This window comes from Phoenix dactylifera, chromosome 17, assembly GCF_009389715.1.
Source record: "Phoenix dactylifera cultivar Barhee BC4 chromosome 17, palm_55x_up_171113_PBpolish2nd_filt_p, whole genome shotgun sequence".
In the NCBI taxonomy this organism is placed as follows: domain Eukaryota; kingdom Viridiplantae; phylum Streptophyta; class Magnoliopsida; order Arecales; family Arecaceae; genus Phoenix; species Phoenix dactylifera.
The window spans coordinates 397,293-413,867 of NC_052408.1; the positions used below are offsets into that span (position 1 = coordinate 397,293).

General features: G+C 37.0%; 1 protein-coding gene across 1 annotated transcript; it reads left to right on the plus strand.

The window, feature by feature from the left end:
- The first annotated feature begins 243 nt into the window (after positions 1-243).
- On the plus strand, positions 244-15,486 carry LOC103715067 (plant UBX domain-containing protein 8-like). The gene is made up of 11 exons (XM_008802576.3): positions 244-469; positions 3,471-3,532; positions 3,672-4,239; positions 4,312-4,395; positions 4,487-4,605; positions 6,878-7,130; positions 7,243-7,455; positions 7,654-7,818; positions 10,707-10,850; positions 10,959-11,015; positions 15,008-15,486. The coding sequence occupies exons 1-11, from the start codon at positions 386-388 to the stop codon at positions 15,113-15,115; spliced, it is 1,857 nt and encodes a 618-aa protein (XP_008800798.1). The 5' UTR covers positions 244-385; the 3' UTR covers positions 15,116-15,486.
- Positions 15,487-16,575: the final 1,089 nt, after the last annotated feature.

Here is a 16,575-nt window from a genome sequence, read left to right on the forward strand (position 1 = left end):
AAATTCTCACCTTTTATGCATAAATAAATATTTCGTACAATTTTTTTTTAAAAAATAGATACCTAATTAAATATAAACTACTCTAAAATATGCCCATTTTTTTTTGATCAACTAAATATATTTAATTTTTTTTTCGGACATTGTATGTTTAGGAATCCATCTTCTAAAAAATAATATTTGAGGAAATCTTTTCCGAACGAGCCCTTAAGTCCTATAAAAATCTTATCCCACCGCTTTTCTGCTACAAACCTAAAATAGGACCAAAGGATTTACTTCTTCTCCACTCTCTATTCTCCGTTTGCTCTCTCTCGCTCTGTCGCTTTCTATTAGAATTGAGGGTGAGAGAAACCCTAGGTGGAGGAGGATTCGTGGTTGAATTCAGGGAATGGCGAGGCCGCCGCAGGACGCAATCGAGACCTTCATGAGCATCACCGGCGCCTCTGAGGCGGTGGCGCTGCAGAAGCTCGAGGTGAGCTCTCTCTCTCTGATTTCTCCGATCGCCACCCTCCTCTCTGTTTCTTTCTCTCTTCCAATCTAGGTTTCGGGTTTGATGCATGGGTAGCTGGGAATTATGGGTTAGGGTTTCTGTTTGGTATTACTGATGGTGATTTGAAGTCGTGACGTTGGATCGGGTTTACTTTGTGGTTCTTGATCTTTGGGATGATTTTGTTTTCTTGGATTTGATGGCGTGGTTGTAGTACGATTGGACTGGTGGGTTTGGTTTTTAAATTGGTATTATGTACCAAAGTGACTTGGAATCTAATTGTATGTTCTAGTATTACTGAAATGTGATATCATTTTTGAGTAAATAAATGATAATGGATTCTTGATTGTTTCTTGGTGCAAGATGGAATTGTGGCAGCGAAACAAAATTTGATGGGTAAAGTAGTTTGTGACTGAAATATGATATCGTCCTTGCATATATAAATGATAATCCTGAACATTTCTAAAAGAATTCAGTTGCCCATTAATTTTATGGCAATGTATGTTTTCGAGCTATAGATATCTTTGAGGGAGATAGGTGATGCTAAATATAAAATCTGGATATCTCTGAGGTATATTATAGTCAATTTTTTGAGACATGTGTCATGCGTTATATGCGTGAGGTTATATGCAACTTAGGTTAAGAATAGTGGCATTGTGGTAGCAAAATCAAGTATATTAATATTTTATATTTTGTTTTATCAAGTATGGTAAGTTTGAACTTTGAAGAGAATTCTCTTGGGCTTGATTGTAGAAGATATATTCTCTTTTCCTCCTCGTGGTACAAATAGATTTTATTTTTCTTTTGTAAAAGTGAATTTCTATATTCTAAGAGAAGGTGTATGTGTAATTGAATCCTCATGCTGGCTTTTTATGTGTGTGTCTATATGCACATGTGTGTGCATACATGCCATTCAAAACCTACACTGGCTTTATGTGCACGTGCAAGTGTGTGTCTATTCCAACAGTTTTGATATGCCATGGGCAAAAAAGAACGAACAGACACTAGGTTTAAATTCCAAGTTCCAAACACCTTATCTTTCATATAACTAGATCAAGATATTTTTGTCTTTTATAAGCACTCACAATGTTTTGACAGCTTTCATGTATAAGGAGTTATGAGGGGTCACAGGAAATGCTTATGGTATTTTAAATGAAATCTATATAACACTAACAAAGAAAGATAAAAAAATAGATATTGTGATGGATATGTTTCGACCAAGGAAGAAATAATGGATATGATTGCCTTAATTTTGGCTGAAATAAGTAAAAGTAACTCTCTATCTGTCAGGGAAATCTCTGTGTCATTTTTTGTCTGATATATTTTGAGTGAGTACAAAAAAAGAAGCATATTGTTTTGTTATGTTGTATGTCATTTTTCTTAATTGTTTAAAGCTAAACCTTCTTGTAGATTCTATATTATCGCACAGGCTATTTTGTAGTTTCCTGAAAACTTTAAGAACTTTTGCATCAACAGGAAAGTCTAAAGAGAACAATTGAGGAACTTACATGTTGAAAGCTCTCACCATAGATGTACTATGTCAATAATCAATTCCTTGAGTGGTTGTCATTTGGGTGGAAAGAAAATGGGAGGTAAGAAGTGTAGGAAAATGCTGCCTGGGAGACATGCTTATTTTGCTGGTTTCTAAGCCATAGGCATAGAGAGGTATTTCAAGAGAAAACTGCCAACATATGGATGATGGGGGGCCTGCTCAAATTATTTGACTGGGATTTTCTATCTTTTATTTTTAAGAAAATGTCTCCTGAAGTAGATATATGCATTTGTGCATGTCCATCATTGTAAAATTGATCTCAAAGGTTATGTGGAGATATGATATTTGAAAAATGGTTTAGCTGAGGTCGAAGTGGTAGAAAATAGAATTCATTGTGAGTGGCGTGTATTAACATGTAAGGATGGTGCTTTGGAAGCAAGCTTATGGTAATTAATTAGTTTTCCATAAGAGTGAGGTAGTCAGTTTGTTAGATGGTTTAAATTACCTGGAATACAAAATAATTATTATAGATTTCCTCTACTGAGGATACTATATGTTTGTGCATGTGTGTAAATGTGTTTGTATGTATGCTAGATTCTCAGTTATTAGATAAAGAAAATACTTATCTTGATAAAGAGGGACTCACAACTAATTGATCTAATGGGAGTCTTATTGGTGAAAGTGCAAACTGAAGGAATGTGAGGAGAAGCTGAAAGATTCTTGAGATGTTGATATTCTAGGTCAAAACTTGACTGCTATCTTCCATATACATACATAGGAACCTATATATACCAGGCCTTTAGTTATTAGAAAGAAACTTTGGCTTGATAACGAGGCACTATAACCTTTGATTTGATGGAAGTCCTCTTGGTGACAATGCAAGCTTTGCTTATTTAAGGTAGATTCAACTTTTTATGGACCATTCTTATGATCTTTTTATATATTTGTATGTTGCCCTCCCAAAAGATTGCAAGTACGAAGCAATTCGTTCATTGATTTCTCATCATGTTCTTTTTGGTGGAGAGGAATGTGGAGATGAAAACTATTTGTAAGTGGAGGGAAGGTCAGCAGAGGGTGTGCCATACTTAAGAGATTAATCAAATGTTTATCAATGACGGTTAAGGTGTGATTTCATTATATCGTGGTTAAGGTATGGAATGTAAACCAATTTCACATTATATCGTGGTTAAGGTATGAAATGTAAAGCCAATTTCACCTTTGGCTTTCTTGCTTACTTTTACAAAGTTTTGTTGATTTATGTGAAACGAATTTGAGATTTCATGGAAGAAATAATAGATGCTTGTGCCATACAATCCCTTTATTTTTTTGATTGCACCAAGTATCCCATCCACATGACTGTTGGCCCCTGTGTTTATTTATGGTGTTAGATATTGTTTTATAATTTATGTTATTTAGATGAAGCTATAAGTTGCATTTCAGTGAAATTCTGTGCTTATTCTCTTACCTTATTCTTTTCATGTGAATGGCACTCAGGAACATGGTGGGGACCTGAATGAAGCTGTGAATGCACATTTCAATGAAGGAGTTAGGATAAAGTAAGTCTTTGAAGTGCATCATTTGGTTTTTGTTAAGAAATTGAACCTTTTTGTTCTTTGAAATGCTTCAGGTATTTACTATTTTCATCATCAATTCTAGTAAATAGTTAATTAAATATCTGGTTGTTTGAATGTCCAGCACACAACAAGCACCCATTCCAGCCCCCCGCGATGATTTTATGCACATGGATGATCCACTTGATGATGAAGCCCTAAGACCTACTCTTCCACAGCTTTCTCCAAATTTGAACCCATTTTCGCTCCTTGATTCAACTTTTGGTCGAAATTTTTTTGATGATGGACGAGCTACCGGTATTCCGAGCATTGCCCCACGAGTTTCACATCCAAGGGAGGTGAGGGAGATACCTATTGAAGTTAAGGATGGGAATACGCAACCTGGTTCTTCTGGTCTAGGGCCTACCATGGAGGATGTTACTGGAAACATACCTACACATGATCTGGAGGTTCATGGGACTGTCATTATTGATGATGATGATGAAGATGAGGACCTTCCAACTGCTCCTGCTGATCATAATAACACTTCTATTGGTGGTCCTCTCGGAAGGCATCACAACCCAAGTGGTTCTCCATTGGTTGATGTGACTGACTATAACAATGACATCGAAGAGGAAATGCTACAAGCTGCAATTGAAGCTTCCAAACGAGAAGTTGAGGGGCGCCCTAGTCAGGAGTTTGATGTTCCTAATGTAGGTCTTTTGTCTTATACCTTTCCGTTCATTTTCTTGCCATTTGTCCGGACCTAATCGTTTTTCATGCAGGACTCGAATGGTCCCAAGCTTGATCAGAAGTCCCCTGCATTGGAGGATGCTGAGCTTGCACGTGCAGTCTCACTGTCCTTAAAGGTTTCTGTCAGATATTATTCTTTTCTGTTGCAGGCTTGCTATTTTTTTTTCTTTTTTTCAGCTGGTCCTATTCTGATTTCCCATATTACAGACTGCAGAGCAAGAAAGAGCATTTCAGGGGCAGGGGGTGCATACTGGAGAGAATCAGTTTTCTAATTCAGCTGTCATGGAAGTGGATGATGTGGACAGAGTTACTGCAGCAGAAGGAAGGTGGATATTTTCTTATTCTTTTTATTGCAGTACTGAAGAAGAAAATCATTATTTAAAGCTAGAAATCTTCATGTGCACCTTTCCTTCCTGTTTGATAGTCCAAAACTTCTACTACTGGATGACTATGGCAACTTTGTTTCACTGTTGATGATTTCTGGCCACCATCAGCACCTAGCTTTGGCTTGTGTGATTCTGAGCACCTAGATAATTAGTGATTGCATGTTACATGTAGGATAAGTCGTCATTTTACTAAATATCACTCATGAATTTCTGTCCATTCAGAGCTTTACAGTCGGTTTTGTGGTTTTGCATATTCACATTTAAAAGTGATGTTTTGGTTTTGACAGGCTCATATGGACTCATGATTTAATTTCTCTTCTGTGGGTTGTCTACAGGATGGCAATACTGTTTAGCATCATATGCCTAGTTTCGACATGATTTGGACCATTATTTAATATGCTGACCTATTGATTGATATGATATCCTGTTGATTCTTTTAGATCTGAGGGAGATATCTATTTCTCTACACAGTTATTTTGAATTTGCTTAGTAGTGTCACATGCACTTGTTTTTGAACCTTTGCCATTTACTTGACTTAGCCAATCTCTCGTATTAATTTCAGAAGCATGGGAATGCTACTATGCATGGCCGTAAAAATATATCATGCTATAGGAACAGTTCCATAAATTTTAATTCAATTATGTTTATGTTCTCCTACAGGATCTTGTGCTTAGCCTGTAATGCAAGGAAATTTTAGAAATAGAAAAGTAGTTTCAACTCCAATTCATAACATGTGCCTAAGGTCAGTTCATAAGAGTTAAGTAAAGTGCAAGAATTATAAAACACACCATTTCCTCATATTAATTTTTGTTTACATAACAATGAAAAAAAAATTTCTTGAGAACTTTAATAATTCATTAGTACATAAACCGATAGTTTAGTATCTGATGTGGTAAAATCCTGATTATTAATATGCAAAAAAGTCAAAACCTTATTATGTTCAATGAGAACAATCATCCGGTAAACTGAAACCTAATCATGATATTGACATGCTAGATTGAGGCGTTTTTTCTATTGTCCTAGATACGACATTAGACTTCATATAGCTGGCAGATCATGTGCCCTGAAATTCTGGTTCTTTTTCTTCTGATAACTGAGCATGAAAAGTGATGCTTAGCTTTTTAAACAGTTTCTTCCTCAAAATGCTTTCTTCTTGATCTTTTCTTATTGAGTTAAAATAGACAGGTACATCAACTAAAAAGTGGAGTGTAATTATGAATTTACTTAAATAAAAAGTCTTATGGTAATAAATATTAGAAAATTCACTTGATTTTCGGATTAGTGATTTATCTAACTTAAAGAATAAAGATGAAAAAAATCTCATGGTAACAAATGTTGGACAATTTGCTTGATTATTAGATCACAGACATCCATCAAGTATTCCTTCTCTAGAATCATAGACATTCATCAAATAATAACTATGAAATTTGTGTGAAGTAACGTTATATTTATTGATGCAATCATGATCATCCATGAAATGTGCATCACTGACCAATCACGTTCATTACATAGGGAGAGTAATTATAACTTATTGAGAATTATCTGTTAAGCAAAAACCTGATTTGGTTCTGCAGATAGATTATCCATGTGATATGGCAAAATTTTATTCAGTATACTGATCATGGTTGATTTTCCCCGATATCTTGAATTTTGAAAAAATGAATTAAATACATATCTTCTTACTTATCTCGGGGTTCAGTTATATCCGTCAGTCAGTGGATTTTTTGCCTTTTGAATCTATTGAGTGGCTTAAGGGCATATTTTTGTTTTGATATAAAGAAAAAAATTCCTTGCTTAGAAATCTTGTTCAGAACCTTGACTGAATTTGATTTTATTCTAGATTTAGACTCTAGGTGAGTCTATTTGACTTATTTGGCATTTTTGTTATCGTATCATAGCATTTCGACATAATGCATAGGAATACCCTTTAAATTGAGTTGGTAGGAGCCGCTGATATGTGGGCCCAGTTATTCAGAAGGCAGCACTAGCATGAAACTATTAGGTTGTGGACTTCGCTATGAAACAATGCTTAACACTGGATAGTTCCAAATGCTGGTGCATGTAAATAACATTGTAGAAATGAAGTTATGAGCTATGCATATGCGTAATTCACATTTTTTTTTATTGGATGGTAAACATGTGTACCCTGTAGGTCATTGTAAACAAATTTCTAACTGTAAATGACTGGTATGTGTCTTTTCTGTTACTGGAGGCAAGGATTTGGTTCTGCGAAGACTGGATCTTCAAGTCAATTAAAATCAGAGGAAGGCAATATATCTGTCCAAGAGGAAACTGAAGATGTGGAGGAGCAGCCTCTAGTGAGGCACCGTTCCGGACGCATTTCTTCGGGAAATGCAGAATTAGCAGAATCTGGACGATTGGGTTATAGTCCTCCATCAAGTCCTCGGCAGAACAATGCTGGCAGTCGTCCTTCATATAATGGAGATGCCTTTCGGTCAGACGAGGTACCATTTGCTATCATGAAAAGCTGCTTGTGTACTGAGTCCTGTATGAATAGGATTAATTCACCATATTTGTCCTTTTTTCAACTTATTGTCCTGCCTTATTTTGGACAAGTGGGGTGGCATATCTTCTGAAGAGCATGATGAAGCTGTCATGCTTGAGGCTGCAATGTTTGGTGGCATTCCAGAAGTAGCATCGTATCATTTTGCATACCCATCTCATCAAGTCATGCAAACTGGTTCAGATCAAAGCTCAACTTTCTATCCTCGTATACCTCGTCCACCATCGCCAACACTGATGGCACAACGCTTGTTAAGGGAGCAACAGGTTGGACATGTTATATTGTAGTAATTGGTGGTAAACAGTGATTTTCATTTACGAGTATGTATTATACCAAGAATTTATGAGTGGATGAGTTTGAGGCCTCAATGTCGTAGGGAAAAAATACTATATTCTACCTCATAGGGGAACTTTCAAATCTGGTATGTTTTTTTGACATGTTGATAACTTGCTTTAATTCTGCAGGATGACGAGTATCTTGCATCATTGCAAGCAGATCAAGAAAAAGAGTTAAAGGCCCAGCAGGAGGCTGAACTTCGGCGTTTGGAGGAGGCTGCTGCCAGAGAAGCTGCACTTGAAAAGCAAAAACAGGAAGAGGAAGAAAACTGCAGGAAACAACTTGAGGAAGAGGTAATCTGCGGTCAGAAGTTCCTTGATTGGTTCATGATCTTTTTCATTTTCAGAAAATCTTTCTTGGAATTAAAAAGACTTATTTTACACACTGCCAGATGTAAATGTGTAGTTCTTATTTTTAAACATTTCAATTTTGGGTGATTGATTTCTTCAGGTGCCTTTGGAATACATTCTTCTGTTCTCTTTCATTTGCATAACTTCTTTTGATTTTGATGTGACTCAGAATTTTGCACTGGCTGCTAACATCAATCAAACTATCCTGAAGTATCTTCAGTATATGTAAGAAGACTCATATAAAATCAAGGAAGTTTGTTTTCGGAAACTGCTGCAGACAATGTATAATATCAAATTGAGAAAGCAAATAATTATTGGAAGAATCTTGCATGTTAAGTGAAAATTTAATTGTTTTTGCAGATACGTTTTTTTTGGTTGTATTCATTTCAGTTGTTGAAAAAGATTCTTTTTTTAATAACTTAGAAACTGTAAGATCTAACTGAAATTCCCAGTCAAAAGCAAATGTGACAGTACTGCAGCAACACGATCTATGTGATATTGTGCCTGAATATGCACAAGGATTATGGTAGGCAGCCCTGTAGATTATTGAAAATTGTCAATAGTTGTTTTCTTTTGTTCATTTTTTTAATGAGCATAACTTATAGGGTAGTTTGAGATCTCTATATATACCTGCTGTAGAGTTTCAGTCTGATATTTTGTTTCTAGTTGTAGAAACTAATCAGAAACTTGTCTCTTTAATTGTTTAGACAAAACATATACTGATTTATGTTTATAGAAATGTGCAAGTCTTTTTCTCCTTTTTCTAATTCTTGGTTTCATTATATTGTAGTTCTTTAAATAAAGGAAAAGTAAGAAGGGAAGTGCTGCAGGAGCATAGCTTGTAAAATAAATTTCTTGTTTTGATTTAGAGTCTTATTTCGTTGCTTAAATTTGAATGTCGTTTAATGTGTTAGGTTAGATATCTTTTGGTATGCTTTTGTGTATTTGGAAAGTTGTAGCCTAGGAAGTTGTTTGCATATATTATGAAACTTGACTAGCAAGCTACATAAGCACTATATATATATTTTTATGAATGAATGAGGATCTTTGGGAGTTTTTGAAAATTAATCTCACTTGTTTCAAGTTTCAACCATATCTCTAGTTGCTCATTAGTTTTAGGTTATAGATAAATTTTCTTACTTGTTAACTTGCCTCTTAAGTGTTATAGCGGTTTTAGTATTGCTCAAGGTTTCGTTTACTGGGATCTTAGTTAGACATTTGACATCATGTTGAGAAGCAGTTGTAAAATCTTGCTAAAACTTCATGATTCTCTCTTGAAATATAAAGTTGAATCTCTAGAGAGAGAGAGAGAGAGAGAGGAAATGTTGACTGATTGAACCCACAAAGTTTGGAACTGAAATTGTTCTGATCTTTTTTTTTTTTAAAATTCTCTCTGCGGTTTGCTTAAGATTTTGCTTGAAATTCTGCATGAGCGATGATTTATTGTTGAAAGGTGAATTCTGAAGCCCATGGTCGAAAAGAAAAAGTCAGAATGCGAAATATAGGGAATAGAGATAGCTAGGAAAAGCGGGGTTTTTCGTTAAGTTTTTATAAAGAATGAACTCCTTTTGTAACAGTAACAGTAAACTGACACTCCATAAATATTCAGATCCTTGGCTTCTCTTATGATCATGTTGCTGCAAGTTAGAATGAGGTCACATGAAACTAGACGACGAGGAAAAGAGGAGGGAGGTCATAAGGTAGATGGATGGAGCTGCAACTTCCCTTTTTCTCTTTTTCTCATAAAAAGCTGGGGCTCTGAATGACTATACAGGAGGGTTTTCCACTCGTTTTTGTTCTTTACTTCTCTCTCACCCCTCTCCTCTTCATGCTCCTGACTTCTTTTTTTTTGGTCTACATCAAAACCTTCATTCTAATACCTTTTAGGTGCAAGTTGAGTTGGAGAGGCCAGATGCTCTTTTTTTCTTCTTGACAGAGGGTAGACTATAGTCACGACACTCTTCCAACTGCCTTCTTAGGATGCGTAGGATAAGCATGCCTTAGAATATTAGTCCACCACTACAGAAATGACCACGAATGAGATGTAATAAGCACTTAACCTAAAGAAACCTAAGAACTCAAACCTAATGCCCAAACAGAAACTTCATATAAATAAACCCCTAGGACAGAAAACATCTCCAGAAACTCAAATAAGCAGCAAACTAACTGAAAGTAAAAATGTTAAATTAAAATTGATAACTCTAAGATCCTCACTAATACTAGGCTATGTCAGATACTTCTGCTTTGTTGTTCAAGTTTTATTTTTGAGATCTTTTCTTGACTCTATCCTCGGCTTTACTGTTGAACTGGTACAGTCCTAGGGTCAATTTGGATATGGGTCATTCTCATGATGTAGCAACCAGAAGGCTGATTTTGCAACCTTGGAATGTGAAACAGCTTGATCCATTATTAAGTAGGAATGGACCTTGCAGGAGTTAACATATAGCTGAAAATCTCCCTACACTTTGGGGCTGTTGTAGTTAACAATATGACAATTATCCACTTACTTTTCATTATTTTGAAGGCCTAGCAATATATTTATGCAAACTTCATTAACATGCACTTTCGGTCCTGCAGTAACTTATAAATTGAATAAGTTCCAAACTTACTACATCAGGTTCTTGTATGCTGTATACTACAACATTTCTAATATATATGGAGCCCTGCTTTCCTTGGAATATTGTTTTTTCTGAATTGTATTTTTGACACTCAAAATGGTCAAACCGTCTCAGCAAGATGATGCTTTCTGATTTAAAAATGTTACTTTTTTTAAATCCGTTTTCTTATAAAATTTTTATAGTTGTTTCTTCTAAATGTGTGTTGATTTACAGGAGCGTGAGAGGAAACTTGTTGCAAAAGAAGCTTTTCTTCCACAGGAACCTTCTCCAGATGATGAAAATGCTGTCACACTTCTTGTCCGCATGCCTGATGGCAGCCGCCGTGGACGTCGCTTTCTGAAATCCGACAAGCTTCAGGTAAAAAAATCTTATGAACTGGTCATGATTCATAAACATAATAATTCCTCTTATCTCTCCCTCTCTCTCTCTTCCCGACTTGATTGTCACTGCTGACTTTTGCTGCAGTTCCTTCTTGATTATATAGACATCGGAAGGGTGGTTAAGCCTGGCACCTACAGATTGGTAATTCTTCCGTCCACGGTCCATCCATTTGATTTCTGCTATTCTGGCATATTTCAATACTTCAATATTTAACAGAAACCTTTCTGATTGGGAATAGCTTATATGCCTTTTAGATTCTTGATTGGAATGTTCTGATTTTGTTATTCTTTCAAGGAAAGCAATCCAATTGATAGCAGTAACTTGTTAATCTGCAATTTTATTTAGGGTGTCATTGGCATAAAGATACCTTGTGCTACCATTTTATCATCAAAATTAGTAATTTTAGTCATTCAATATTCATTTACGTAAGCTCTGGTGCAAAAATATGAAAGGACCATGATGTAAGTAGTGCAGAAATGTGTTCTAGGAGCTAGTCATGTGATGCCCCGTTTGTTATTCTGAAAGTTAGTACTTCACTTGATAAGTGTATGGAGTCCCTTATGGGGACAAGATGAAATGATTTGAAAATTAGCTGGTATGGCTATTAAGCATATTGCAAAAGTGCAGACTTAAATCTGATTACTGCAACATTATCAAGGCAACTACTGTCAGACATATGATTATAAGAAATTCACCAATAACTGTTTTTTGGCTGTTATGGACTCGCCACTACTCTCATCACACTGACTCTGAAAGTAACAAGTTCAAGTGTAATCAGTTGATGTGACCAAGTTGGAACCTAGTATAGGAAGCAAGTTTGCTCAGATGCAACGTGGAACAAGTTTGAGAAGTAGCCAAGAATTTTGGGATGATGGTCTCATCTTTTTCCCTAGGTTGTCACAAGCAGCCACCATGGTGCCTATGTCCTGCATTAACTAATAAAAGAGGTGCCACATGGGTTTATTAGCCTAGGCTGGTCCTCCTAATAGCTTAAGCTTTTGGGATGTGAGAGCCAGGCCCATTGTATGTCACTACCTTTATTAGTCATGTGGCTGCCCAGGGATACTAGGATCGAGGAGGAATTGGTAGGGTCGAGTAGGACCCGAGCCATGGGTGGGCCCCTTTCTCGTGAAGAGGAGCTAACCAGGATGAGGGTGTCATGAGATTATGTGGGGGAGATTGTCATAAATCCACATTGACTGAAAAAGGGATGTCACATGAGTTTATTAGCATGGGTTGGTCCTCTTTCTAACAGCTTAAGCTTTTGGTTTGCAAGTCTATGACATTAGGAAGTCCTACCTAGACCCTTGGATAATTCAACTGCCTAGGCCTTGTTCTTTCTAGCCCTTCAAGCAAGACAGCTGCCAATTGTAGATTGGTGCCCAGTGGGCATCTTGTCGCATGGGAACCCCCATTCTCTCTGGCATGTGTCTTGTTCCTTGATTTTTTGAAGATACTAAACTAATTTTCTCTTTTAAGTGAAAAACATATTTGCTTGAAGAGACAGAAGTTGAATATATTTATAATATGTTCCCTTAGATACTAATTGATGCTTGAACATTTTCTAAGAATCTTTAAATACTTAAATTCACTTAGTAGAAGAATTATTAAGTAAAATTAAAGTAATCAACTCAAAGATTTCATTATTACCTGAGAATTTGACAACTTTATTGTTTATCAATATGGTTTTCTTTGATGTGCTTTTTATGAAGTATATATAACTATATATGGAAACATGCAATTCCCACTTAGGTGCCTGCATAGCCATCTTGGCATTCGACCTGAGCCTCTACAGGAGTCAACACCTAGGATTGCCTGGGCAATTCAACAACCTTGCTCCTTCCAACTTGACATTTTTGATGCATTTTTTGATGGGAGATTTTTGATGACTTGCTTAAATTTTAAGGGCAGAAAGAAGATTTAGGCACTAGAATGATGTAGAAGATTGGATATCACAATTTCTTGATATTTTGCGGGTAGAGCTTTTCAGGGTGCTCAGGATCTGTCCTTCTCAAGAATGGAGCATGATATAAAACCAAAGGAACAATTTTTAAAGTGTGGCGTGGAAGACCCTTTTTTTGTTAAAAAAATGTGAGACAAAATACTCATTATATCGAGTAAGATATATTTTACTATAGTTTTCTTTGCATACTGCCATGAAAGACAGCTTTATATTTTCCTCTCAAAATGTTCAAAGATTCCTTTTCAGAATGAAGTTTGAGGATATGCTTGAATTTCTGGTGTTGTGATGAGTGACACTGGTGTCAACAACCTCATTGTTAATGAATTTGATAAAGTTGAGATGAGATTTGGCAGCTGTAAATTGAGAGATTTATCAAAAGCGGTTCTGTGTTTGACATCAGGGAAAGAGGTTTTATTTGTTGTTCCACAAATCAGACATAACAGTGGTTTTAGTTATTAACCATCACGAGTCTGTTTTTACTGCGGTTAGGAATGTGGCTTCAAAGATGACAAGGGGAGGCCACCAATATATCAAGAGAGCTAACTTTTACCAAGTATTAATCAAAGATTACAAATTGATTCAAGACTTATTGAGAGCATATGAAAGGGAAAAGAGGAATATGTTGATCATCGTACAGATTGGGTGGGAATGTAGTTTTTTAGAACAATAAGAGGTATGAAAGTAAATTCACTGGGTAGAGGGGAGTCATTTATAGTGCACTAAGATTGAAAGGTTCAAGATAGAAACCATTTGACTATGCCAGAGTTATAAATTTTGTTAAAGGATGGATTACTGCATTTAGCTTTGCTAAAATGAGCCAGTTCTCAAGTTGAATGGTAATGTAAAATCTCTTTTGATGGGAGTTAACAGGTATCATAAACTACGAAAATATTGCATTGAAAAGGGTAATATATTGGCAGAACATGCAGGAACATGAGAATCGGCAGGGACCATAAAGCAAAGATGATGGAGATGGAAGAACTTGAGAAGAAAAGATGAAAATTATCTAAATTTTGATAACGAGAGGTGGATATTTTGATTTCTACATGCATACATTATTTTGGATAATGCTTCCATAAGACCACTTGTATTCTCTCAAGAATAACCCTTCTAACAATCATAAATCGAACTAATTATAAAATGAGGAAGGTAAGTGTGAAAAGTAAATCAAGGTTTGGATGATAAAGATGCCTTTGAGGAGACCAAACTGATAATCACAACTAGGTAAAGCTTTTCTCAAGCAATTGCCTTAGGCAAGAAGTGGAAAGTAAACCAAGGTTTGGTTGATAAAGATGCCTTAAGGAATGCCAAACTGAAATAATCATAACTAGGCAAAAGCTTTTCTCAGGCTATTGCCCTAAAGGATTCTCTCAGTGATCAAGGGGCTACATGAAACTTTGGGAGCACCCAAGCATCATGAAGAATTGATTAGGTACTTAGCTGCTATGTATGGCTAAACCATTTTGATCCTCCACATTTTGTCTAGGACTGGAACTTGCCTTCGCTTGTGCATTCTCTAACTGGTGGTTCTCATGGTTAAAGAGTTATTGCAGAGTACATCTTTTTATTAGTGCCTTGGAGATGGTTGTGGTTCCTTTATTGGACCTTACCTTGTTCTCTTCTCTTTTACACCATCCGAGTCTTGGGAGAAACATAAAAGGGTTTTCCCTTGGATTCATGTGTGCTGATTGTATAACCAACAGGCCAGGTCCGCACTTGTCTACTAGCCTTTTAGGTGTCATGACTGCCCCTCATGCCAAGTTACCTTGTTCCAAAATCTGACATCAATCCATAATAAGTTGACCTTAGGTCGAGTGGGTTGTGAATCCTTTCAAACTCTTTTGGACAATAGCCCTAAGCTGCTTCTGACGCAGAGATGGGACAAGGTTGGGGGTTGAGTTATGCCACAGGTATCCCAGAAGCAGGTCATTGAGGATAAGCAATGACTTCGAATAACAATTGTCAGCGCAACTTCATATGATGTCTTGAAGAACAGTCAGTATTTTATCTACTATTTTAATCAGTCATTGTACATGGCAGTTCTAGTAAACTGCTAGCCGTACATCGTGTGATGTCATGCAGATATTTTCCCTTGACTTGGATTTGTTTGGTTGTAGGTAACAGGTGCAGGAAGTATTTCTTATGCAATTGCTTTGTTTGAATTTGACAGGTGAGGCCATATCCACGGCGTGCATTCACTGAGGGAGAAAGTGAGCTTTCACTTGGTCAACTGGGTCTGACTGGCAAGCAAGAAGCATTATTCTTAGAGTTAATCTAGAATTGTTATCTGATAAACAAAAGGTGTACTCAATGGCAAGCAGAGGTAGCTAAACTTACCATTTGAAATTTGAAATCATTGTGGCATTTGATTGAAATGCCCAAAAAGAATCAAGAGAAGACACTCAATGGAAGCTGTGGGGATCAAAGGCTTGAACTCAGTGCTCACCAGATGATTTTCTCATTGATGAGATCTCAATGCTCTTCCAGTCTAGTTTTGTGTCTATTTCTATCGTCCAGATAGCAACTCTGATGTATACATGCAAATAACTCATACCCAAGCAGATAACATGACCCATGTTGGCTACATAAAAAAGGGTAAAAAATAGAAAAGACAGACTTTATTTTCTTTCCCTGTCACTTAAAGAACATGGTGATTCGGTTGTGGTTGTGGATTTATACTGTCATTTATTTTGAAAATACAGGAGTCAGAAAAGTTGCAATAGCTGCCAAGGTGGTCCGCTTTAATGTCAGATATTAGGTAATTCAAACTCTTTTTGAGGTTAAGCTTTATAGGGAGAAAGGCAATGGGTAGCTTGGCTGCAGGTCTGCAGGAGACTGATTCAATTAAGTCCAACAATTAAATTGGATTCAAATATTTGAATATGTAGAGGGGTGGTCTTGGTTCTAGCTCATACTACTATAGAGATGGAGAGTTTCTGAGCTAATTTTGTAGTTTATAACCTAGGTGCAGATTAATTATTTATTGATGATGTTTGGTATTTGGAGATACAGGTCAAGCTTTGGAAACCTCGGCCAGATGGGAATGGAATTTTCTCTTTTCATAGGGTGAAGGTGGCCTGGAATTTTATGGATGACAAACTCCAACTTCGTTCGTATATAATGATGCACAGAGAAATCAAAATTAGAATTGTTGGGGTTGAAATTTGGCTTGAGGGTGAACACGCCGGAGGAAATCGAGAAGACGCCGATTGGGATGGAGGATCACCTCCTGCGCCCCGAGGTATTTATACAAAGTTTTGGCTGGGGATTTCGGCAAAGGCCCTCCGATGGCTAAGCTAGAGTTTATCCAGCCTTTTTCTTGGAAAAAAATTCCTAAGTGTTTTTGATATAGCTTATTTATAGCCCTCACAAGGGTGCTCGGGTGGCTGGGATTTATCCTCATTATGGGAGGGGATGGTCCTTGGCAGGTGGCGTTTGGCTAAGGCCAGGGTTCGTTTGAGGCACACGGTTTGGGTAGTCCCTGCGCACGACATGGTGTTCGCTGGTGTGGCAGTGTATGACTCTTGGCAAGTGTGGTAGGGTATAGCTCTTGATAGCAAGCATGGCTGAGGCAACAAGGTATGGTCCTTGGTTAGCATGTCAAGGCGTGGCCAGCACCGCGACATATGCTTGGCGAGGTCGGCTCGGCCTTCGGCGGGGGCTGAAGTCGGCCTGGCCTCTGGTCGAGGTCGGCTCAGCCTTCGGTGGGGTTCGAGGTCGGCCTGGCTTTCAACGGAA